This window comes from Protopterus annectens, chromosome 6.part0, assembly GCF_019279795.1.
Source record: "Protopterus annectens isolate FY-2018-M chromosome 6.part0, PAN1.0, whole genome shotgun sequence".
Lineage (NCBI taxonomy): Eukaryota > Metazoa > Chordata > Ceratodontiformes > Protopteridae > Protopterus > Protopterus annectens.
Window position 1 is genome coordinate 931,661,799 of NC_056737.1, and position 24,490 is coordinate 931,686,288.

General features: G+C 44.1%; 1 protein-coding gene across 1 annotated transcript in view; it reads right to left on the reverse strand.

Annotated features, from left to right (window-relative positions):
* LOC122804611 (transcriptional repressor protein YY1-like) overlaps nt 1-24,490 on the reverse strand; it is a 1,255,908-nt gene that overhangs the window by 158,848 nt on the left and 1,072,570 nt on the right. Inside the window, exon 3 of the mRNA XM_044074577.1 lies at nt 23,443-23,503. Within this exon, the coding sequence (XP_043930512.1) occupies nt 23,443-23,503 (61 nt within the window). The remainder of the gene's footprint in view (nt 1-23,442; nt 23,504-24,490) is intronic.

Genomic DNA, 24,490 nt, shown 5'->3' on the forward strand with positions numbered 1-24,490 from the left:
GCAACTCGAGAGTCGGGGCCCACCGACGCAACTCGAGAGTCGGGGCCCACCGACGCAACTCGAGAGTCGGGGCCCCCCGACGACTTCGAGAGTCGGGGCCCACCGACGCAACTCGAGAGTCGGGGCCCACCGACGCAACTCGAGAGTCGGGGCCCACAGACTCTTCCTTGGGGGATCTGTAGCCCAAGGGTGAAGTGAGTTGGGAGTTGTAGGAGCGATTCTTCAGAGAAATCTGAAAGGACCTCCTCTTTCCTAGGGCTCGTAGGGTGGAGGCAGTACTAGCCAGTGCAGGCCTAAGTGCCATGAAGGCACTGAAAAGACTGGCTGAAAGCCTGCCAATCAGGCATGGCTTCTGTAGAGGGGGAGATAGGTTTTCTCTTTTCCCTTCTTTTAACTCATTACATCCAACTGACGCCTCCAGGTGCATCTGCAGTTAACTCCTACTGATGCCTCAAATATTGCTTGCTCATATTTGCATTACTAATTCCAAAATCATGCTATGTACAAGATTTTAAAAGATTTCATCTTAAATCTTACAAAGTGACAAACTCAACTGCATTAATATCTGATGTGTCTAGTGCAGGTAGATCGGTATTAAATGTTGTTTTTATGTAATAATTTATAGAGATATAATTGTTACATTTTTCTAAATAGCCCAACAACCAAGTAACACAAACAGAACTCCTTAGTCTCATATGAAAGCTCTCAGCTAGATAAATAAAATGCTGCTGATAGTGTAACTTGGGTGGTTGCTGAGCTATTATAAGTTGTTTACAAAATATTATAAATGTAATAGTAACTGCTTTTATACCCCTGATGACCAGACTTAAAAAAATTCGGTTTAAGACCTAGAACCTAAAGAATACTACCACTATAAAAATAGTTTGTGCTGAAGGGTTGGTCATTTTTACTTCTTTTATAACCTCTATGGTTCCAGAGATATGAACGTTTAAAATGGAGGACATAATTTGATTCTGTCAAAATGCTTAGGCTCCACCCATTGGAAGTTACAGTGCAAACTTCCTGAGCTCCATTGGAATGAATGGGGGGGGGGTGGACATCTGCCTGGAAACCGCTGACTGCAAGGGATCGGAAGGCTCAGACGACTCCCCAGGTAACGGTGGTACTCCCTGGTGTCGGCTAGCTGTGCCGGAATAGCCTCTGTGGATGTGCTCTCGCCTGTGGATGGTGCGGTGTCCTTAGAGGTACCCGCGACCTCCAAAGTGGTAGATCCGGTACGCGATCCTGTAACCAGGCTCATGTCTGCTATAGGTTGGGAGTCGGCCCGAAGAGGGTCAGCAATAGTCGAAGGCCGTAAGGACCTGGTCTTCTTTTTGGTGGTTCTGATGGAACATCAGAAAAGCCTGCCATCCTAAGCGTATTTTCAGATGCTGGTTCTCGAGGAATAGGTTGAACGCATGCAAGCGACTATGCAAAGTTTTCGGTACGAATGCCTGGCAGATAGGGCAGGCCTTATGGTTGTGAGATTTTCCCAAATGGAAAAGGCACTTGTCGTGGGCGTCCTTATGAGGGATATGGCATCCACACTGACACTTACCCCTTTTGGATGACATTAACAATCAATAATAAGAAATTAGAAGGACTGAAAAGGTCCCCAAAGGGGTACTTATCTGAACAAATACATCAGTAGTAACATGAACACCTGGCATATGACTGGCGGCTGAAATGTTCTGAGGGCTGGTGTGTGCCGAAGTCACCTTTATGGCCCATGAACTCTCGTCCACATCGGACACCACAGAGGGACTGAAAGCATTTGGATACTGGCTGCACATACGCAAGACTGAAGGGTAAACCCATATGCAGAATACTGCAACATGGGAATAGGACATCAACCATAACCTGTCAGATCCAAGGAGAAATTCAGAGCCAGAGAGGACCCTAGGAGCTTTGGATTAAAAAAAAGCTTCCTAGGTTCTCTGGAGTCAAACTTCTATCTGTGAGATACGAAAGCTTAGGATCCAAAGGAGGCTGAAAATGCTCTGGATCTGGAGAGCTTGGATCCAAAATCATTCCATGTCTCCATAAGATAACTTCTGCCTGTTGGATCCAAAGGCTTAGGATCTAATGCAGAAGTAAACAAACGTATTGGATCCGAGGAAAACTTAGGATCCAGAAACAGCCCCAGGAGACTTTGAATTCAGAATTATTGTCTGAAGACAAAAATTATTTCTGTTGGACCCCCCCCCAAAAACAAAAGTATGCATCATAACATTCCATCTATGTTGTCCACTTTCATTCTTCCTCAACTGATGGGTTTGGATCTGAGCCCTCTGATCAGACTCAGCCATTGCTAAATTCTCATGGCAAATCAAGAACTCTTGAGCTTCTCCCTTATCCATAATGCACCAACCCCATTACCTCAGACCTTATTTGCTGAATTTAGTAGAAAAAGCATACTCGTATTCAGAAATGGAGAAGGCTATATCTGGAGTGAATATAAGGACAGAAATGTCCTGTAACATTTATCTTCCCAAGTCTTCAAGGATTGGGGTTGGTAGGAGTGGAGTTGAAAAATAATGAAAATGGACAACACAGATGGAATGCTATGGTGAGTACTTAACTTTATGTGATGATGTCAATTTTCATTCTATCCTCAACTGATGGGAGAGAGTCCCCAGCTGCTTAAAATCCAGGAAGGATATTCCTGAGCACCATTAAGCCAAGTGATGCTCTACCTCTGGAGACCAAGTCCAATTTGTAATGAGTAACAAAGGTATGAGGAGTAGCCCAGATTGCTGTTGTACATATATCATCCATGAACATTCTGGACTGAAGCATAAGGAAGTAGCCGTAGATCTAGTTTAATGGGCTTGTAAAGGTTTTGGTACAGTAATGTCCCAATTTGTTACAAACAAATGAAATACAGTTAGCCACCGAGATAAAGTAATTTTGGCAGCTGGTTTTCCCAATTTTACTTCTGTGACTGAAACAAACAATTGGCCAGATTTTCTGATGTCTTTTGTTCTATGTAGGTAGAAACGTAACAGTCTATGGACATCCAATAAATGTAATAATTAGATTCTGACATCACCTTAAGAAAAAAGATAAATTAGTCCTTACTGTAACTCTACCTTTGTGAAAAATCTAGTATGGTCGTTTAGAGGATGAGGCTTGAATGTCAGAAATTCATCTGGCAGAGGTAACAGCCACCACAAATATCGTCTTCCAAGAAAGATATTTAAGGTCATATGTAAATGCAGGATTGAAGGAGGGTTTATTAAGAGCCTGCAGTACCAGATTCAGGTTCCAGGGAGGAGTAGGATCTCTAAAAGGGGGTTTTAGAAGAAGAGCGCTTTTCAAGAAGGCTTTGCTCAATTTAGGAGAGGCGAATGAGGGACCCATCAAAACCAATGTGAAAATCTGATATGGCCACTAACTAAACATTAATGGTTAATGAACTAGCTCCTTCTTTAAAATGATGGGATATCAATTCAAGAATGCCAAGTATGGGGGCTGAAAAGGGTTCAGTATTACTTAGATGAGCCAGTGAACAAACCTCTTAAATTTGCTGGAATAGAGCTTTCGGGTAGAAGGCATACGAGAAGATAAAAGTATCTGACGAACAGGTGAAGAGAGCACAGGATGCCTGGCTATTAATGGAATTGGAGAATTCAGGCAGTCAGCCTTAGGTTGGTTATGTTTGGAAAATCATGCTTGTCTGGTCAGACAGCAGGTCTGGATTTGGATCCAGAATCCCAAGGTTGGTGAAAGAAGCGAGGGCAAAGGAAGGGTAACCAAATTTGTTGAGGCCAGGAAGGTGCAATGAGAATGACTTTGCTCTTCAACATGGCAGCTTTCTGAAGGAATTTCAGAATTATCTGTATGGGTGGAAAAGCATAGTGTAGAGCAGGGGGTCAACCGTGAAGTACAGCATCCCTGATTCCCTCTGTGGGGGAATTAGGGCAAAGTAGCTGCTGGATTTGTTTGGAGGGGAGGCAAAACGATGGCAGCAAGGCTGACCCCACTGATGGAAAATTATTTGTGACATTCTTGTTGAGGGACCACTCATGAGGTAGAAGAATGCACCTGTTCAGTTTGTCTGCTATCACACTGGATTTTCCACGGAATATGTGTTGCTATGAGAAAGCAATTGGATGGGATCGCCCACTGTCCAATCTGACAGCTTCTTGACACAAGGGGGAGGATCTGGTCCCTCCTTGCTTTTTGATGTACCAAACTACTGACATGTCTGTTTGAACTGCAATAGTCCCCAAACAGAGAGCATTCTGGAAGGCCTGCAAAGCTAAAAGCACTGCTCTCACCTCTACAACACTGATGTGCAAGTTAGCCTCTTCAGGGGACCAAGTACCTTGGACCATTTTCCCCAGAAAATTTTGCCCCCACTATAGCTGGGAAGAGTCAGTGGTCAGTATGGCCTATGGATGGCCTTGTAGAACATGATCTGATCAACTCCACCACCTGAGCTCTCTCTCCTACATGTCTAAATGATTTGTATCTGGTAAGACATGAGCTGGTAAAGTACTGACCATTGCGAGGTGAGCATCTACTGAAGAACTCTCAATCTAAAATCTGGCTAAAGGTACTAATGCTACTGCCGCTGCCACTGAACCCAAAGCTTGAAGGGTCAGGCTGGCTGAAATCTTGGTACTGCAGCTTATCTTTATGACCTGTGACCCTATGGCTTGACCTCTTCGGGGTGGTAGTGAAGCTATGGTTGATTGTGTTGTGTATCGCTCCTATGAATTCTAGACTGAGTTGATTTTAACTGAGACTTTCCGTACTTTATGGTTATCCCTAGAAGAGAGCAAGCCTGGACAACCTGATCTCTTGCCCTTATTAGTTGATGCCTGGTCGGAACAGAAATGAGCCAGTTGCCTATATAAGGAAACACCTGGAATTCACGCCATCTCAAGTGAGCTACAACTACTGCCATGCACTTGGTAAACACCCTTGTGGCTGTGGTGAGTCCAAAGGGCAGAACTCTGAACTGGTAATGATTGGCTCCCAGCCGGAAGAGTAAATACATTCTGGATCGTCTATTCATCTTTATAGGACAGTATGCATCCTGAAGGCCTATTGGGCACATCCAGTCTGTCTTGTCAAGAAATGGGAGAATGGACAGAACTGTGACCATCTGAAACTTGGTTTGTTAACCTGCCTTGTTTAAATTGGTCTCCAGTCCTCTGTTTTCTTTGGCATTAAAGAGAACCTTGAGTCAAGTTTTGGATTCCATCTGGTCTGGTGGGACCTCTTGGATGACTCTTTTCTAGCAGCGTTTAAATTGGAATTGCTTCTTGTTTCCTCTGACTGGGTGGATCATCAGGGATTTTTCTTGAGTTTGGAGGAGGAAGGGGAAATTGTACAACCTCTGGAAATAATCCTCTGCACACAAGTATCTTTTGTCAAGTCTGGCCAGACTCTCTGGTGCAGGGACAAACGTCCTCGGACTGCCTCCAGATGTGGGCAATTGGCACTCCTTTGAGAAGAGCTAGTAGGGTCTGTTAAAGGATTCTCTAGACCCCGGGTTCTGTGGGTCACCTCTGCCGTGTGGGCGCTGTCGTCCATTAGAGTTCCCTCCTCTGCTTCTGGGGGAACCTCCTCCACGTGCGTCTTGGAACAGACCTTTAGACTTGAACAACATTTTTCAACCGCCCTGTTGATTCCTAGAAAAGGATCTTTGAGACGTCAAAAAACATACACCCATGGCAGATATGGTCTTTCCATCCTTTTCACACCTGGACAGTGTCTCCTTCAGCTTGGGGCCAAACAAAGACGTGCCATCAAAGGGACCACTGATGAAGGCAAAAATCACACAAGCACACCCAGGCATGCCTCCTAATGGAAATGCCTGAACCTGCTTGCCCATGAGGTTCCTTCTGCTACACGCGAAACCAACCTCATGGAGAAACAGAAATGGACTGCATGGTAACCAACTGACAAGACACAGATGAAAACTCCTTCAGAACCAACTCCTGAGAGAGTATTTGACACTTCCTTAATCAAATCCCTCTGAAGTCTTGTAAAGTGTGCCAAATAATTCAGAGACCTTAAAAGTGAAGGTTGCCGAAGCATAGACTTAATTCCCAAATCTGTCCCTCACCCGCGACTTCCTGTTGGGGGGATTGATGGTGGAACTCTCCTCAGCAAGTTCCTTTTTGGTGGCCACCGCTATGACCAGACAATCAATGGGCACTCCCTCTTCCCCAAAACTGCTTGTCCACGGGTGGTGGCATAATCTTATCTGGTCTCCGAGGTATAGGTTCAATGGCATCAGGTTCCTTCCGCATCAACTCAATGAGCTCATCATTGGGCAGAGTCACCCAGGAGGTAGATGGGCCAGTACAGAAGGCCTCCAGGAATACGAACTCCTCAGATGAAGGGATTGCTGGGCATCCTGCCACCTCTCTGTTTAAGAATTTCAAGGATGTTTCCAAATGGGTTATCTTAAGTCCTGGGTTGAGCATCAGCTGGTTGAACCACCACAGAACTTCTTTCCTCAGACATGGGAGGAATGGGATGATGAAGTCCAAGGGGTATGAGTGCTGGGTCCACAGACTTCAGATATAATTGCGGTTTCTTCATGTGCAGCCTTGCCAGAGGAAGCATGGGAATAGTGGAGATCATGTAACCCATGAGGTATTGTCTGGCTGTCAAAGCAGTGGCTTTTAGGACGGTCACCAGATAATGGTTCAGGTTTCCACTTTCTGGGGAGGGAGGAATGCCCTCATAACATCTGTCCTTATTCTGCAGTCCAGGAAAACCTGATCCTGGGAAGGATTCAGGTTGGACTTGGGAAAGTTTATGCTGAATCCCAGAACCTGAAGTAGGGAGAGGAGTTGGCTTGGACATTTTGTCCGAATGAGGAGGCCGTCCAGGTATGGGAAAATTTGGATCCCTTGGACTCTGCAGAAGGCCACTATAGGGGCCAGGCATTTGAAGACCCTTGGCCCAGTAGATAGTCGAAAGAGCAAAGCAGAGAACTGAAAGTGTGAGGAACCAACCGCAAACCACAGGAATTTCCTGTAGCTGGACCTGAAAGGTATGTGGAGGTAGGCATCCTTTATGTCCAATGTGGCTAGAAATCTGAGTCATCAGCAAAGGTAAAAGGGTTTGAAGAGTCAGCATACGAAAGGTGGGAACCTTTAAAAACAGGTTTAGATGGGAGAGGTCCAGGGTAGGCCTCCAGTGTCCGTCCTTCCTGGGTGCCAGAAAGAGTCTTGAATAAAACCCCTCCCTTGCTCCCCTGGAGGAACCAGTTGTACGGTTCCTTGAGAAAGGAGATTGTCTATGACAGGCTGGAAAAGATGAGGATGGGTCTCACCCCTGTGGGAAAAGGGGGAATGACCCAGGACATAAAGCAGCCCTTTTCTATAATGGATAGGACCCATCTGTCTGAGGTGATGAATTGCCAAAGGGACAGACAGTGAGAGAGCCTTGGGGACAGGGGAATGGAGTTTTTTTTGGGGGGGGGGCAGTGATGGCAGGTAGTCACAGGCTGCCTGCCCCATCCCAAAGGGAGTTTTCCGGGCAGAAGTTTGAGTAGACAGAGGGAGTCTGCTGCTTCCTTGCACCTTTTCTGCCCCTAGCAGGGGGAGCTGGGGCAGAGTGCTTTCTAATGAACTGGGTCTTTTATGGATAGCTCCTATGAAGTTTGGGAATGGAGGAGACGAAGAGCTGTTCAAGGTCTTGCAGCTCTTTCCCTTTTTGCTGAAGGGCCCTGAATAGCTCAGTTGCTGTGGAACCAAAAAGGGCAGAGAGTTATCCAGAGGAGCGTCCATTAATTTTGCCCTAATATCATTGGGTAAGGGCTGAAGCCCTAACCAAGATCATCATCTTAAGACTGAGGCAGAGGCAGCTGATATAGCAGAGGCTTCTGCAGGATCATAGCTGCTACGAATAGAGTACATGGTGACCTGGGATGACAGATTAAAGAGATTAGACATTTGTGCCTTGGAAGCAAAATCGGGAAGGTCAGCCATGAGTTTGGTACCCTGCGATAGACGTGCCAAGGCACACTTGGACATGTGTTTGGTAGTTTACTGCCCTGAAGGCCAGGGTAGAGGAAGTGTAAACTTTCTTACCAAGGCGCTCCATGGCCATACTGTCCTTATCAGTGGGGAGGACTGTTGCAGATGGCAGAAATTTAGATGGCTTACCCTGCAGATACTAAAACAGTGGCAGGGTCAGCTACTGTGTATTTAATCAAACATTTAGCCCCTTCAGAGACCTTGTAGAACCTGTCAGGTCTCCTGGGAGCAGTTGGTTGAGAGTCAAGAGTTAGGAGAAGCACCACTGAAGGCATCCATGAATGCTGGTAATACTGGGTGAATTGCAGAAGGTGCAGGGTTCTCCATCTATAGGAGCTCATAATATATTTTTTTTTACCTCAGACATCTCGAAGAATCCTATTTAAAAATGCGCTCATTTTGGTAATAGTCTCCCCAAAGGTGAGAGCCTCAGCTGGGGAATCAGCCTTAACAGATTCATCCTCTGGGGAAGCATAACCAAGAGGAGAGGGCATCCAGGAGGAATAAGAGAGGGAGTCTTCAGAGGAGGAGTCTTAGAAATCCTCAGCTTCAGGTAGGATGACATCTTCAACTTGAGGCCTGGGACTAATAGGAGAGGTCCAGCCTGTGGGGATCCAGGCACGGCAGGCCTTAGAGTCATAACAGCATTAAATAGGCTCTGTGAAAGGCCTGCAAATCTGGTTGGCTTTCAGGAGAAGACGAGAGATGCTTGGGCTTGGCTTTCTTTTTCAAAGAAGGCCTAAGAGGCGTACGGCCTGAAGAAGGCCTAGGGTCTGAATAAGGCCTAGATTCAGTAGTCAGAGTAACAGAGGGAAGGCCTGCCTGGGCAGCCATCGGGACCAGTGGTTTCCCCTCAACATCGTAAGGCGACACCTGCAAACCCTTCCCGGACACGCCTTATGCATGAGATTTTGTAGCATCCTGAGGGGCACCCGCAATACCTACATCAGCAGACTCTGAACGTTCTTCCAGGCGAACGGCCACAGGAGGGACAATGGATGGAGGAGGGGCAGCATTAGCAACTTCGGGCCTGGAAACCTTGGCCTTCTTTTTAGGTGGTTCCATGGGCCGACGATGGTCCTTTCATCCCCAAGGCTTAGAGTTTGAGATGTTGATTTTCTAAATGTATATTTAGCTTGTGTAGGCGACTACATAGGGTTTTCTGAATGAAGGCCTGACAGATTGCACAGGAAAGATGGTTGTGCGATGGCCCTAGACAGAAAAGGCAAAGATTATGGACGTCCTTATGGGGGATCTGACGACACCACTTGAATTTCCCTTCCTGGATGAAATGTAACCCTAACAAGCATGCAATGACAAAAGGAAACAAAACATCCCCAACAGGCTACTTATCTTTAGAGAAGATCTGAGGCAAAGACAGCAGGAAAGTACAGTTGTGTACACTTATCATAAATATAGATGTTAGAGTGTATTTACTGTTGCAGTCATTACATTTGGGTAATCTGCTGGCAGGTTGCCCTCAGTCGGCCTGATTAACAAAGTCTTGGGTCCTGCGTCAGTTGCTGCCCCTTCTTCCATGACATCAGGTCGTCGGGTATAAAACCGGCAGCTGACGCCATTACATCAGTTTTTCTTGCCCCAGATGTCAGGTGCTCCCCAAATGGGGAGCAAAATATATACATATATGTATATAAATTAAAACACAAAAAATATACCTCCAAACAAAAGCAAATACAACAAAAAGGCTTTTAAGCATAGTAAAAGAAAGGAGAGGTATAGTAAGAGAAAAACAGGGGGCTGGGGGGTGGGTAACCAGGACTGCAACAGTGAATACACTCTAACATCTACATTTATGGTAAGTGTACACAACTGTACTATGTTCTTCGTGTTTCACTGTTGCAGTCATTACATTTGGGTAGATTCCCAAAGCTATGGTTGGGAGGATGGATTTATACAGCATTAGGAACAGCTATAAGGCCCTGCAGGACAGCAGTGGCAAAGCCAGCTCTGGATTTAGAGAAGAGAGGTAAATGGTAATGTTTGGTGAACGTATGAACTGAGCTCCAGGTAGCAGCTTCTAGAATGTCTCTGGTAGGAACCCCTCTGAGAAAGGCTGCAGAAGTAGATGCAGCCCTGGTGAAATGAGATCTGATCCCCTTGGGGATAGGTTTACCATGGTGCATATAGCAGAAACGAATACAATGGCTTATCCATTTGGAAATAGTCTGCTTTGAAATAGCCTTTCCCTCTGCCCCTGCAGCAAATGCCACCAATAGCTGTTCAGATTTTCTTAGAGATTTTGTCTTGTTTAAGTAAAATCTAAGTTGTCTGTGTACATCCAATGAATGCAGAATCCGCTCACCCTTGTTCTGTGGATTGGGAAAGAAAGTTGGCAGATGAATGGTCTGATTAAGAGCCACACCGGATACCACCTTAGGCATGAAAGATGGATTGGGTCCTGAGAGACACCCTGTCCGCACGAAAAATAATGAAAGGCTCCACTGCCATAAGAGCCTGTAGTTCAGAAATCCTTCTAGCTGAAGTGACTGCTAAAAGGAAAGCTGTTTTCCAGGAGAGAAATTTTAGGTCTGCAGTAGCAGCTGGCTCAAAAGGAGGGAGAGCGAGTTTTTCCAAAACAAAATTGAGGTCCCATGCAGGGGTTGGTGCTCTCCTAGGAGGTCTTACGTTTTTGGCCCCTCTGAGATGCTGCTTTAGCAGAGGATGAGAGAAGAGGGGAGGTACTGTGTTGTAATGAGATGAAATGGCAGAGGCATTGACTTTTATGGAAGAAAAAGATAGGCCCTTGTGAAGCATCTCAGTTAAGTATTGCAGAATCTGAGAAATATTGGGCATTGCTGTGCTTTATTCCTTGTGATTGGTTCCAGGCACAGAATCTGTTCCATTTGTCAGCGCAAGATTTTCTAGTACTAGGCCTTCTAGCCTCCAAAATGACATCCATCACAGGTTTGTTGAGGGATGCCAAGGGTGAAATTAGATGATTAGTCATGCTACAATATTCAAAGTTTGAGCGGAGTGTGCAGAATTTGGTAGTTCTGCTGAGACAGTAGGTAAGGTGTCTGAGGCAGGTGCCACGGAGGAAGGTGTGACACATTGTGCAGGAGTGGGTACCAGTGTTGGCGAGGCCAGTCTGGAGCAATCAATCATTTTTGGTTTGTCCTGTCTGACTTTTAGAACTTTGGAGAGTAGAGGCAGAGGAGGGAAAAGCATAGACGGATAGGTTTTTCCAGCTGAATGATAAGAGCATCCACTTTCCAAGCTTTTTTGTGATGAATTCTTGTGCAGAATTTGTCCAACTGATAGTTCTGGGGTGATGCAAAAAGATCTACGTCTAGACGCCCCCATTTGTGTGTCAACATGTTGAAAATTTGTGGTTCCAGTTTCCATTCGTGTGGGTCCGTAAGATTTCTGCTAAGTTTGTCTGCCAGAGTATTTAGCTTTCCTGGCAGGAACTGAGTGTGTAGTTGTATTTGGTAGGTCAAGGCCGTGTTCCACTATGTCATGGCTAGTCTGCAAAGGGGGTAGGAATGTGTACCACATAACTGTGTTGTCTGTCTTTATCATTAATTGTATTGGATGAAGGTTGTCCTTGAAGGCTGTCAGTGCATTCTGTACAGCTAGCATTCCTTTCTGATTGATATGAAGGTGCATTTGATTTGGGCTCCATTTATCCTGAATGCATTTTCCTGCCAGATGAGCCTCCCAAGCATAGTCTGATGAGTCTGTAGTTAGGGTTTGGGCAGCAGGGGGTGGAGTGAATGACAGTCCCCTGTTTTGGTGGCAGGCCTCTGCCCACCATAGGAACTACAGTTGCAGGCAAGGTATGATAGGAATTATTGTTTTCAGGATGTGACAATGTTGATTCCATAAACTTAAGTACCACTGAAGTTTCCTCATATGCAGTCTTGCATATGGAATTAAAAGAATGCAGGAGGCCATGAACCCCAAGGCTTGCAGAATTTGTCTTGCAGACAGTAGGGTTTTTGTGGCCACCTGTTTGAAGTAAGTCACCCATTGAATTTGCTTTTCTGGCGTAAGGTAAGTCATCTGGGCAGTTGTATTCAAGCTTGCACCCAGGAATGTAATTTTTTGAGAGGGTACCAGTTGTGATTTCTTTTCGTTTATGGTGTACCCTAGACAACTTAAAAGCCTTTTTGCAAATTCCAGATGCTTTAGAAGAATGTCCTTGTTTTCTGCCTGAATTAGTCAATCGTCCAGGTATGGATATATTTGAATGTTTCTTTGTCTGCAAAATGCAATTACTGGAGCCAGGCACTTTGTGAAAACCCAGGGCGCAGTCGATAAGCCAAAGGGCAGTGCAGAGAACTGGTAATGCAAGTAACCTGCTTTGAAGCAGAGGTATCTTCTGCAAGATACCCCGATTGGGATATGCAGGTAAACCTCTTAAGTCTAGAGTTACCAACCAGGCATCTTTGCCTAGCATAGGTAGTAACTGTTGAGGAGTCAGCATCTTGAATTTTGGAATGTCCAGAAATGTGTTTAGAGTGGACAAGTCCAGAACTGGACGCCATGATTTGTCTTTTCTGGGTACCAGGAAAAGTCTTGAATAAAAACCTTGTCCCTTTCCCTCTTCTGGTACTAGTTGAATAGCCCCCCATGTTCATGAGGGACAGAGCTTGGGGCCTCTGCCCACTGATTTGGGGGCAGGTCTGGCCATCTGTTTGGGATTGGCAACGTGTGGAAATGAAATCTGTATCCCTGGGATACTTTTGAAAAGGAATTTGTGGGAGTCAGGAACCCTGTAGTATGTGTCTGGCTTACAAGGAGCCGGAGGCAGGGAATCAGGAGTCATACTAAATTCTGAAAAAACATCATCAACAATGTGTAGAACAGGAGGTATAGCCAAAGGCCTATGCTGAGGAAGAAGAAAATCCCCAAGTCTCTTTTTAGATTCAGAGAAATCCTGACTTTCCCAGTGGAAATGTTCCCTTAAGGTATGTAAAGTTTCCCCAAAAGAAAAATCCTCAGGGGGAGAAGCAGAAGGAATGGAATCTTCTGCATCAGAGTCCTCATAAGTAGGAATAGACAAATCCTGTTCACTGGAAGAGTCAGAAAAAACAGAATCCTGTTCAGAAGATTCATAATCAATGTCTTGCCTAGGCCTCTTAGAAGGAGGGGGTTGGCTACCCCTGATCAGAGTACATTAAATCTTCTGCCATTTTGATAATTTGTTTTTTAGGCATAGAGGCCTGCACATGTGGCCCAGGCGTCGTTTTTTTTAGACATAGATTTAGATTTTGGCCTTAGTTTTGAAGATGATGTCTGTCTAATATACAAATATGTAGGCCTGAAAACACCCTCAGAAGCCGGTGCCTGCACAGCAGCTCCAGACCCATCTAAGGTAGAGACATCCGCGGGTTCCATAATTGAAGCATCTCACGGCATACCGGACTCTGAATGGGTCTCAGTAGAGGCCTGCGAATCAGAAGTAGCGGGTATCAGGGGCTACGAAAGCGCCTCACTGAGTACCGGCGAACTGGCAACTGGCTTAGGAGAAGCATCAGTTTTGGTCCTCGACGGTCTGTCTCTGTCTTTTTCTTTGCATTTTTTAGGTATTCCGGTAGTCTGATTGCTAACCGACGACATTTCTGGATAAGTAAATCTTGAGCCAAAATATTTAGAAGCAAAAATATGCAGACGCTTAATCGTGCGTTGATTAAATGTAGCACAAAACCGACAGCAAGGTACGTTGTGGTCAGGGCCTAGGCAAGGAATACAATACAAATAAAAATCCTTATGAGGTAGTTGCTTCCCACAAGTAATGCAATTATTAACTTTTACTGACATCGGTAAGGAGCAAGAAAAAGTTTCCCCAATGGGGTACTTAGATTTTAGTTGAAGACTTCGGTTCTGAAACTTGAAAACGAAAATTTCAGGAGTCTGCCGACCGGCACTTGCGAACTGCTTCTGCATCGGGCACCGTGCGGCAAGAAAGACTGATGGAATGGTGTCGGCTACATGTTTTATACCCCTGACGACCGGACATCATGGAAGAAGGGACAGCAACTGACACAGGACCCAAGACTTTGTTAATCAGGCCGACTGAGGACAACCTGCTAGCAGATTACCCAAATGTAATGACTGCAACAGTGAAACACAAAGATCATCACTGACGTTTGACTGGCGGCAGAGAAGGAGAGAGGAAAGGTACGTGCAGACATCACTTTTATGGCCTACGTTCCCTGGGCCAATGTCAGACATCCTACGTACCTAGCGGTGACTAGAAGCTTTTGTATACTGTCTGGATGTTCTGGTAGCAAGAGAGGAAAACCCAACAGTTGGAATACTGCAACATGAGAAGAGACTGACAACTTTGAATTGTCTACTGATTTGTTTAGGAAGGTTAGGCCCAAGATTGGCCTCGGTTCTCCTGTCTTCTTTGGCACTAAAAAGAACCCGGAGTAGAATCCGGATCCAATTTGGTCTGGTGGGACCACCTGGATGACTTTGTTAGCAGCTTTGTAATTTGTAATGTTGCTTCCTCCCCTCTGAATGGGTGGAACACCGGGGAGATTCTTCCTTGGTTTTGGAAAAATAGAACAGAATATCCTCTGGATGTGATCCTTTGGACCCAACAAACATTTGTGATGGCTAACCAGGCATCAGGGTGCAAGGATAAGCACTCCCCGCCGACTGCCTCCAGAGAGGGACAGTTGAGCAACCTCTCAGGAGCGCTGAAAGGATGCGAGAAGGAATCCAAAGATCCTTGATTTTGCAGACCCCCTCTACCACGTGGGCAGCATCTACCATTATAGTTGTTTCCCCTTCTGCCTCTGGGGGGAAAAAAAAATCTCCCTGTGATTCCTGAAAAGGACCATGAGACTTTCTGAACCACCTTTTTTTTTTTTTTTTTTTTAACCACCATGCTGGTTCCTGGAGAAATGCTTTTGCGGGGTAGAAAAACAGATTCCTATGGCAAACAATGTCTTTCCGTCTACGGGAGAGCGTCTCTAACAGTGGGGCCAAATTATGACTATCCAAAGGGAGCATTGATGAAGGACCCCTTGAAAGGTTCTGCAAGGTCACACAGCTGCATCCAGACAGGATGCCTTATAGCAATACCTGAACCAGCAGCCCTTGAAGTACGCTCTGCAGCATGCGAGAGTAGCCACGTGGATGCTTTAGAGATGGATTGTAGGGTTGCCAGTCTGGAGAAAGGTTTTCTGTTGCTCTGCTGACATGGACCCTGGGGCAGAGCTACAGTTTTCCTTAATTAAATCCTTCTGCAGTCTGATGAAATGTGACAGACAGTTCAGTGATTGCAATGCAAAGGTCTCAGATGGATAAACCCGCTTCCCAAAACTGTCCATAGCCCTAGACTCCCTGTTAGGGGGATGGACAGTGGGGCTTTCCTCTGCTAGCTCCTTCTTGGTGGCTGCTGCAACAACTATGGCATTTACAGTGATACCTTTTGTATAAAGTTGTCAGTGGGAGCTCCGAGGATCTTGTTGGGTCTTTTAAGGATTGGTTCCACAGCATCCTTCCATGCCCTGCAAGAGATAAGTTAATATGATCATCCTCTGGTGGTGGTGGTGGTGGGGGGCGCGGCTTCCAAGATGTAGATGGACCAGCCCCAAAAGCCTCCAAAAACACCGATTCCTCCTAGGAAGGGTTTTGGGCAGACCATCCACCTTTCTTGCAAAGGATTTCAAGAATGTCTTTAAAAGAGACCTCCTCAGGTGGAGATCTTTGGTACCATTCCCCCCTCTTCGAAGTTGGTGTCCTCAGTGACCGATTCCTGGGGGAATTCCAGATGCCTCCTTTTGCACTGTCTCTTACGAGGGCCCTCCTCTGTGGGATGATCTGGGGAGGTATCGGAAGAGAGGGGGGGGTTCTGAAACTGGAACTGGTTAGAAGCTCTTCTGGACTGGCTATCCTGCAGGAGATAGAAGAGAGGACTCATGCACAGGATCCACAGCAGGGGTGGGACACTGATTCTAGGACGTGAGAGTCGGGGCTCTTCTAGATAGAGAGAGAACCCTCTCCACCACCTCAAAGGTAGAAAGAGCTGAAGTCGAAGGCTGCCTCTCCGGAGCCGAAACTCCCAGGGCAAACAACCTCCAAGGCCCCACAGATATCCTGCTCTGAGGAGGGGAGCTGGCACCGAGCTGTCAAATGCCAACACTCCAAGGAGAAGTGACAGCTCTGAAAATTTAGTCAAAGTCAACCCCCTGACCCACAGAGGCTTCAGCTGTAAGAGACGTTCTCTCCAACATGGATGGAGCTGAACAGGTTAGAGAGACAATCTGAGTCGAAGTGATAAGCACTGTTGGATCAGACGTCTCGACTCTCGGGGCCTTCGGATCTGAGGGCTCCGAAGCAAGTGGTCAGATCAGAGAAGGAACAACTGGAATAAAGGCAGGACAGCTCACTGATCCAGAGGGGAAGGGAGCTGGCAATACCCCCATCTGGATTGGCGTGCTGAGAAATGTCCTTATTTTATCAACCTCAGCATCTGAAAGACTGCGGGAAGACTTTACAGACAAGGAGGTGGAGGAAGGCCTGGAAGACCTTTTTGGTGACTGCTGGACCCAGCAGATCCCAGAATCAGAGGGAATGGCTCTGGGAGGTCCGAATGTTAATAGGAAAAACAGTCGCAGGCAGTGTAGGATTCGAAGGCTTCAGATCCAAGGTCTTCTGAACCCCTTTTATGGTAGTTCAGCCATATGTAATGAAGAAGCCTTATCCAGAGAACACTTACTGCGTTTTCAGGACTCCTTTTGTTTCTTGGGAGTTTGAGCCTCTGAGGAGGACATGCCAACAGAAGTAGAAGAAGGCAGGAGATATTTAAGTATTAACTAATTCCTCCTGTCACTTATGGCATGCTGATTGAAGTCTGCGCAGATGGAGCAAAGAGACTCCAAATATTTAGGGCTTACGCAGTAAATGCACAACCTTGTGGGCAACAGATTGAAGAATCTCGTGTCCACAGAAAATGCATTTCTTAAAACTAACTGATTTATCAAGACATTTTAAGCTCTATAAAAAGGAGAGAAATTGAGACAGAGAGAATGTGAGAGTAGGCAAGTCCAACAAATAGGAAAGTAGAAAAAATTTAAACTATGAATAAAGTACTTTATCTGTAAAAGGGTAAAGGTGGTTAGGACAAGGAGAAATGAGGAAAATTAAGAAAAGGAAGCTGGAAATGCACAAACACTCACTAACCCAAGAGCAGCTCAAGACAGTTGCAATCCTGGTCTAACTTGTTGAGTGGCAAATGGGATCGGGGGTAATTCTGAGGGAATGATGCATTATGGGTAAGGGGAGAAACTCCAGAATCTGATCGTAGGGCTATTGAAAAAGGCGGACTCTGATCTGAACTCACAGGTCAAGGAACAAATGAAAATGCCATCAATATCTCCTTGTTATGTGTGAGTAAATCCAGTCTGTGAGAAAGATTAATGGTAACTGCCGTTGCCTAATTCCATAACAAAGGAGAACATCAATGCTGTCTAGGCCAAAAGGGAGTCACCAGATTGATTTTCTGGAAGGTCAGAATTTAAATGATATCACTGGAAAGGGTAGAAAAGGATAAAGATACATTCCCATCGAAAGGGATGAAAAAAATGCCTCCGTTTTCTAAGCTTGCTTGCAGGGAGCTCTACTGCAGAATTTGTTTAGTGATCTGCTCCCTACAAATGTACCAGTTTCCTGAACAAACCCCTTGTTCAATTTCGATTCATGAGGTAATGTCCTGGGTCAAACTTAGCTTGTCTGACATGTTTTGCTCTGACAGAACACAAGATACTTGGAGGGTTAAGGTAAGCAATCATAGCCAGCCTGCATAGGGCTACAACCATGTACCTCTCTGCATGTTTATATACCACAAAACAATGGCATTGTGTATAATCACTTGTAAAGGTTATGGTGCCCACAGGTCTTGAAGAGATTTTAAGGAACAGATCACAGCCAGCATCTCCTTTTATTGATGTTCTCTGGTCTGTTCAAATAACTCCACATGCCTTGCACTTTTACCCCCATGGAAACTACTCCACAAGTAAAACTTGGGGTGCCTGCAGTGAAGACTGGTTTGGGAACCGGGGTGAGAAAGGGGAATCTGGATTCAGATGAACTTATCTTCACCAATGCAATTCCATTTCTCTAAACTAAAATGTGATGCTTCAGAAGACGTAAATGTTGGATCCAGGTTTTTTTTGTTTTGTTTTTAGCATCCACTGCATCTTTCTCATGAGTAACATGCCTAGGGGAATCATGAGAAACACAGAAGCCATGAATCCTAGGATCATGAGAAATTTTCTTGTAGACATCAGGGACAACTGGAGAAGCTCATGAAAGATTCCAGATAAAAATCCACCTTACTTTGTGTCAGAAAAGCCTTTTGAAGAAAGGTATCTAGAAGGAAGCGGAGAAACACAATCCTGTGAGACTAAGTCAAGGATTTTGCAACATTTATCTGGAAACCCAGATTGGTCAGAAGAGATATAACAAAGGTTAATGACTCAACATCTAGATGAAGACTCTACAAAGATAACTCATCTAATTAAGGTCAAACATGTGAATGCCATTCAGTCTGCAAAGACCTATGACTGGGCTACACATTTTGTGAACACCCTCAGAGATGGGGATAATAGAGTATTGCAAAGAACTGATGATGTGACCCAGAATCCTGAAGCTTCAAGCTTCTAAGTCTAAATGGGAGGAATGCCGGGATAACAGGTTCTGTAAAGTCAATATTTTGAATACTGGCATTTCCACTCAAGAGATTTAAAAATAAGTAACTAGTAATGGTTTCGAAAAAAATCTCTTTCTTTGGTACCAAACACATTCTGGAATAGAAGAAGCCTTTGCACCGTTGGTATATAAACACTTGTTTTAAGACTCCTTAGGTGTGCAAAAGCTGAAGAATCCGAAAAAAAAATTCTGTCTGGTATAATTGGTGGGGGAGGTTTTTATCCAGTACATTTCTAACCTTCCTGCACGACTTTTAGCACCCAGGACTCAGTCTTTTGTCAAAAGGAAGTATTGAGGACCAGCTTGTGGGACAGAATTTGAGAGACACTGGCAGAAGGATAGGGAAGGGGTGAAAGAATTCTAGCAGCCATTCTGTCCTACTAATTTTGTTCCTTTTTCTGACAAGTCCCAACCCCCCCTTCATTTTTTTTACGGCAGTCTCTTTTCAGCACAATGCCAGAAAAAGGCTTTTTATTTTTTAATTAATTAATTAAATTAATTAAATGTTTTCATTTTTGTGAAAGGAGTCTGACTACAAAAAATTTGCATTTGGGTAGATAAAATCCCTAAATCAATCTCTTTTCATCATACTTTTGATAACTTGGGTAGCAGAACAGCCAAACAATACATACTTATCTAAAGCAGAATCCAAAACACCAGATTTTATCCCATCAGCAAGCTTTAGGTGGTTTCCAAGCATATCTTCTCATCAATGTAGCAGCTGCCCAAGGCACATTATCTGCACAATCATACATGCTCTTCAAAGCATGTTTAGATACCTGGGACAGAATAAAAACAGTTTGGTTCAAAATAGAAGGCTTTCTTCTGAAGGAAGAGTGGTAACAATTCCTTCAGACTGTCCATATGACAAAGCATAAACTTCCACATATATGCCATGCAATTCAGAATTCTAAGGGCGAAAGTGAGTGGAAGAAAACTCTCTTACCTATACAGTCCAATATCTTTCCTTTGTCACCAGATGAAGGATTTACATTCAAGGACCAACTTGTTGCCAGCATGAGATGCAGAAGAAATCACTACTGGACCAGGTCTAAGGTAACAGAAAATAAATGTATTAGATTGAGGTACCTTAACAGAGTTTATCTACTTTTTTAGGGAGTGATGGCTGGGTATCAGTATGATTATAGGCAGCATTCAACACATAATCCTCAATGGCTGGCAAGTACAGTAAACTCTGTTAAGCGGAACTCAAGCAACAAGCAATAAATATAATAAAAATACAGTACAACTTTCATGTGCTGCACTTTCTGCCCCGCCCCCGCCCCCACCCCCCAACACACACACACACACACACACACACACACACACACACACACACACACACACACACACACACACACACACACACACACACACACACACACACACAGAAACATATAAATTCCCTCTCTCCCCAACCCGAGAACAAGTCAAACCAAACAAATAGTATAGGGTGCAGCATTAGTCAGGCCCATCTCTAATAGTAACTCAAGTAACCAAAAACTACAGTTATCTGGCATCTACCAATCCACATGGGTGCCGGTTAACAGAGTTTACCGTATAGGTGGAATGGGACATGAATGAGGTATATCTATTTGTAACATGTCACAGTATATTCTCAATTCAGGGAGAAAGTATAGCTGTGTAAAAGCTTACCATAATGATAGATGCCATTCTCTTCTCTGTTGCAGTATTCTTAACAGGAAGGAGATCTCAGCTGCAGGCGACCAGACATCAGCCAATATACAAAAGTCTTTCACTACTGTAGGATGCGTGGTACATTACAGTGTATACTGGTCGACGTCAGGTTGCCTGCAGCATACATCATCCATCTGTTCTGGCTTGGAAATCTATGGGAGAAGCTCCATCGTGGTCAAAAACAGACTCGGACCGTTTCCTCAGGAATTACATTACACGATAAACGCACGTGTAATTGCTTCTGTGTACCACTATTCATTGCCTGCAATGCCTGATTTGCTAAGCAAAGGAGCACATCTTTTCTTTTTAACAATAATTTCTTCAAAATAACAATGTTTAATATTTTAACAGGCTTTCCACTAGAAGAAAACAGACCTGAAAGAGAGACATCTAACCATTCTAAATGGTCTCTTGCCTCAGTTACCCTGGGAAGGATTTCCCATACTGTCTCCCACATTTAGAGGATGTAGCTAACCCCTAGCTCAAGATGACTGAAAAGACTACTGCACAGGAAGCTGGAGAGGAAAGTGAAAGGTCTGAGGAACAAATGGCCACTACAGTTCACCCACTGCTGTCTGAGGTGTAGACAGAGTTCATGACAATGGCATGGACTCCTTGCAAGTGATTCTTCTCTCTTTCTTTCTAGGTACAGCAGAAGAAGAACCAGCCAGAGCAGTGCAAGTACCCATGCTATAGCCAAGGAAGAAGTGCAAAAGCATTGCAGGACTGAGTTGGTTCATAGGTATATACTAGACTAACGACCACCAGGGCCTTGTTGAAAGAGACCCAAACCCTGTGCCTTGTGTCGCTGAGGTACACACCTGAACCATTATGCCAAGGTAAGTTGTCAATGGGAATTCACATAAAGCACACTTGCACTCAACACTTTTTCCAGTCCCTTTATCATAAAAAGCACAGGTAGAACACACAAAACCTGTCACTACCTTCAAACACTCAAAACACACAGACAGAAAAGCAACATGTGAGGCTAGTTGTGACAAAGAGTATAAAGCATTACAGTAACATGTACTGCAGCCCATCCCTTTGTAAATGTTTTGTCAGCCCTCTAAAAAAATTCAAAGTTTACACAAGCAGTACATAATTTCTCACAACATTAGTCCAAAACACATTAAGACACCTCTAACTAAAAACAGCCCCTAATAAGAAACTTCCCTCATTGTGAAACAATACCGGATTTCTTAAAGGGGAAATACTGCTTTTAGTCAAACAACAGATAAATACCCCCGACTTTTTTTGCCCCCAAAGGGCAATAATTTCTGAGAGGAGGAGCTCCCCAATAAGGACTTGTCTGTCAGAAACAAAGCCCTTGGCCTACTGTTGCTCTTGTGAAGCGAGAGAAATGCTTCTTTGGGATGGCAAGAAAGTGCTGAGGATATCTTCACTGAGTGTTGATCTCCTTTACTGAGATTAACCAATTAACAGTCAAAGTGAAGATATCGGGGGGAGTCGCAGCTTTTTCAAGCTGGCTATTGGTTTCCCAGGCAGGAAACAACCCATAAAACTTAAAGGCTACTGCAGTAGTGGGAATGACGAACATCACACTAAATCCAATTCTTTTCCATCAAACTGAGAATGAGAGAGAAAAACATTTTCCTTTTTTAAATAGAGAGAAGACTCAATGCAATAACTGAAAGGTATAGACCTTTAGTGAAACACAGCCAATCCTCCTTATATGCTGTAGGCAACATGGACACAGATGAAGAAAAATGCCTAATTTTAGGTCACCTTTTCCTGGGAGACCCTAATGAAAAATAGTGCCTTGAAGAACTGTCCTTTCTGCAGGAATCAAGCTCCTCAGAGCAGTCTTGAAAAATAATGCCTGGAACTCCTTTATTGCCAAGAGTGGTTCTCTCTTACTGGAAGAGAACAGCTGCAGAAAATGTGAATGCCTTTCACTCCTTAACAACTACCCAAGGAGCAGCACCACAGTGACAGAAAAGCTGATGAGCAGTCCAAGGAGCCAGATATGGCCAAAGCAGAATCATTCATCAGTGGCCAAGGCAAAGGCTAATCTGAAGTAGACTGTAGACTCCTGTTCAACTATTCTTCTTGTTGATTAGGGAGAGTGTTCAAAGTGCTGGGACTCTGGTCCCTCTTCTCCACGGAAAAAAAAAAAAAAAAAACGTCTGGCAAGCAGGTAGTGGAGCCTAAATATAGCAGTGTTCTCTCCTGACTAAAAAAGCACTGACAACTACTAAAAAAGCCTTCCTTAACCCCAGCAACAATTCTGACAGAACATTTAAACTGCGTCACAAAAATTAGTGAAAATGGAAGGCAGTTCCCAATGGGGTGCTTCACTATCCAACTTTGTAGAAGTGCTAGCCGACCAATCTCTTGAAACTGCAGCACTGAGTGCTTCTCAGTGCCAAGAAAGTTCTGAGATTTTCATGCCCTAACAGTCGACTTCATACAGTTTTTCTTGCATTCAGCAGTTAGGGCATGCAGAAGGTACCCTAAACCTTTAGAAGTTGCCTGGTGATCCAATCCTGTCAGGACACATACCACATGGCTTAAGCTATTGCAACAGTGATTTGGGGGTTGGCATAATGGTTAATGTGTTTACCCCACAGGAATAAGATACAGGGTTTGATGCTCGACTTTGAGAGAAACTGGCTAGGCTTAAAATGGCCCACAAGGGTAGTTGGCACAGTACTTACTTATGAATGACTGTATGAATAGGCAAGCAAATATAATTATTGAGAAATCAAACAATGAGGCACAATGCTAACATCTGAGACAGCACCATCCATAAGCATAAGACATCCCCAAGTCATATACCAACATTCCTTTCTTAAAATGTACACCTGTACAACAAAGCTAAACACTACCATACTGCAATATTGCTGGCAAACCGAAAATAAAAATATTTAGGTTCACAGAAGCAAATACACCAACCTAGTAAGAATTTTATGTCATAAGTAAAGGCCAATGTGTTCTTACATCCACTATTATAGATAATTCATTTTTGCATAAATCTGTAGCATCTTGATATTACACAGAACTACTGACTGTTAATACTTACCTTGTGAGGGCAAGCAATTGTTCTCGGAGCATCATCTTCTTTAATTTTTCGTGGCTTCATTCTACAACATAAAACAAAAACATTCACACCAATGAATGTTTACGTTAAATATCATTTTGGCACATAAGCAACAATTAGGTCTCCCCCCTCTTTTTTTTTTTTTTTAATAAATATTTCCATTCAGTTTGAAATCAATTAACAGTGACTACTAGTATACAAATAAAAGAACAACCGTTTATGGAAAACGTGCTGTAAATACTACACTGTGAAATTGGTCCTATTTAAATTGGCCCGTGGAGACAGTTGCTTACTCACCCTATTGAAAAATCTGGAGGAATTCTTCCCTCCTCCATTAACAGATGGTGTGTGTGTGTGGGGGAGATAAAATAAGAAGAAAGGCAAAGTTCATGCAGTACATCAAATCTTTAGAGGCTGTCGACTATCGTCCCCACTCTACAATACACCTCATGGAGTTCTCTTTCTTAAACTCATTTATTAAGATTTAGAATAAGAAATACACTTATAATACATGGAGACTATCTTACCCCAGGTGGGAAAAGTGGGCTGGTTTGTTGAAGACAACAGTCTCATTCTTACAACTCCATTCTTAATGGCAAGTACACAACTTACATATATAATGAGAGTGGGTCCACTCCAACTAACTGCCAAGAAACAGTCTTAAATTCTTCTCAAGGTTTACCCTTAAGCAATTGTACCCCTTTCACAATAGTGCCCCCACCAAAAAGATCTTTACCTGAAGACCACATCAGATTTTTATAGCTTTTCAGAAAAGCAATAAGAGATGGCTTAGCAACAGCTGCACAAATTTTTACAGAAAGCCATGGTGGCCACCCATTCTTCTAGTAGAATCTACTTTAAGAGGCACAAGAATGCACTTATTGAAAATTTACCAAACTAGTGTGTGTATATGACTGAATTTACACTTACCTGAACTTCAGATTACAGAGGCAACACCGAAATTGCAATAAACTGAACCATCTCATTACTGTTTTTTGTTTTTTTTTACAGAGAAAGACGACATCTGCCC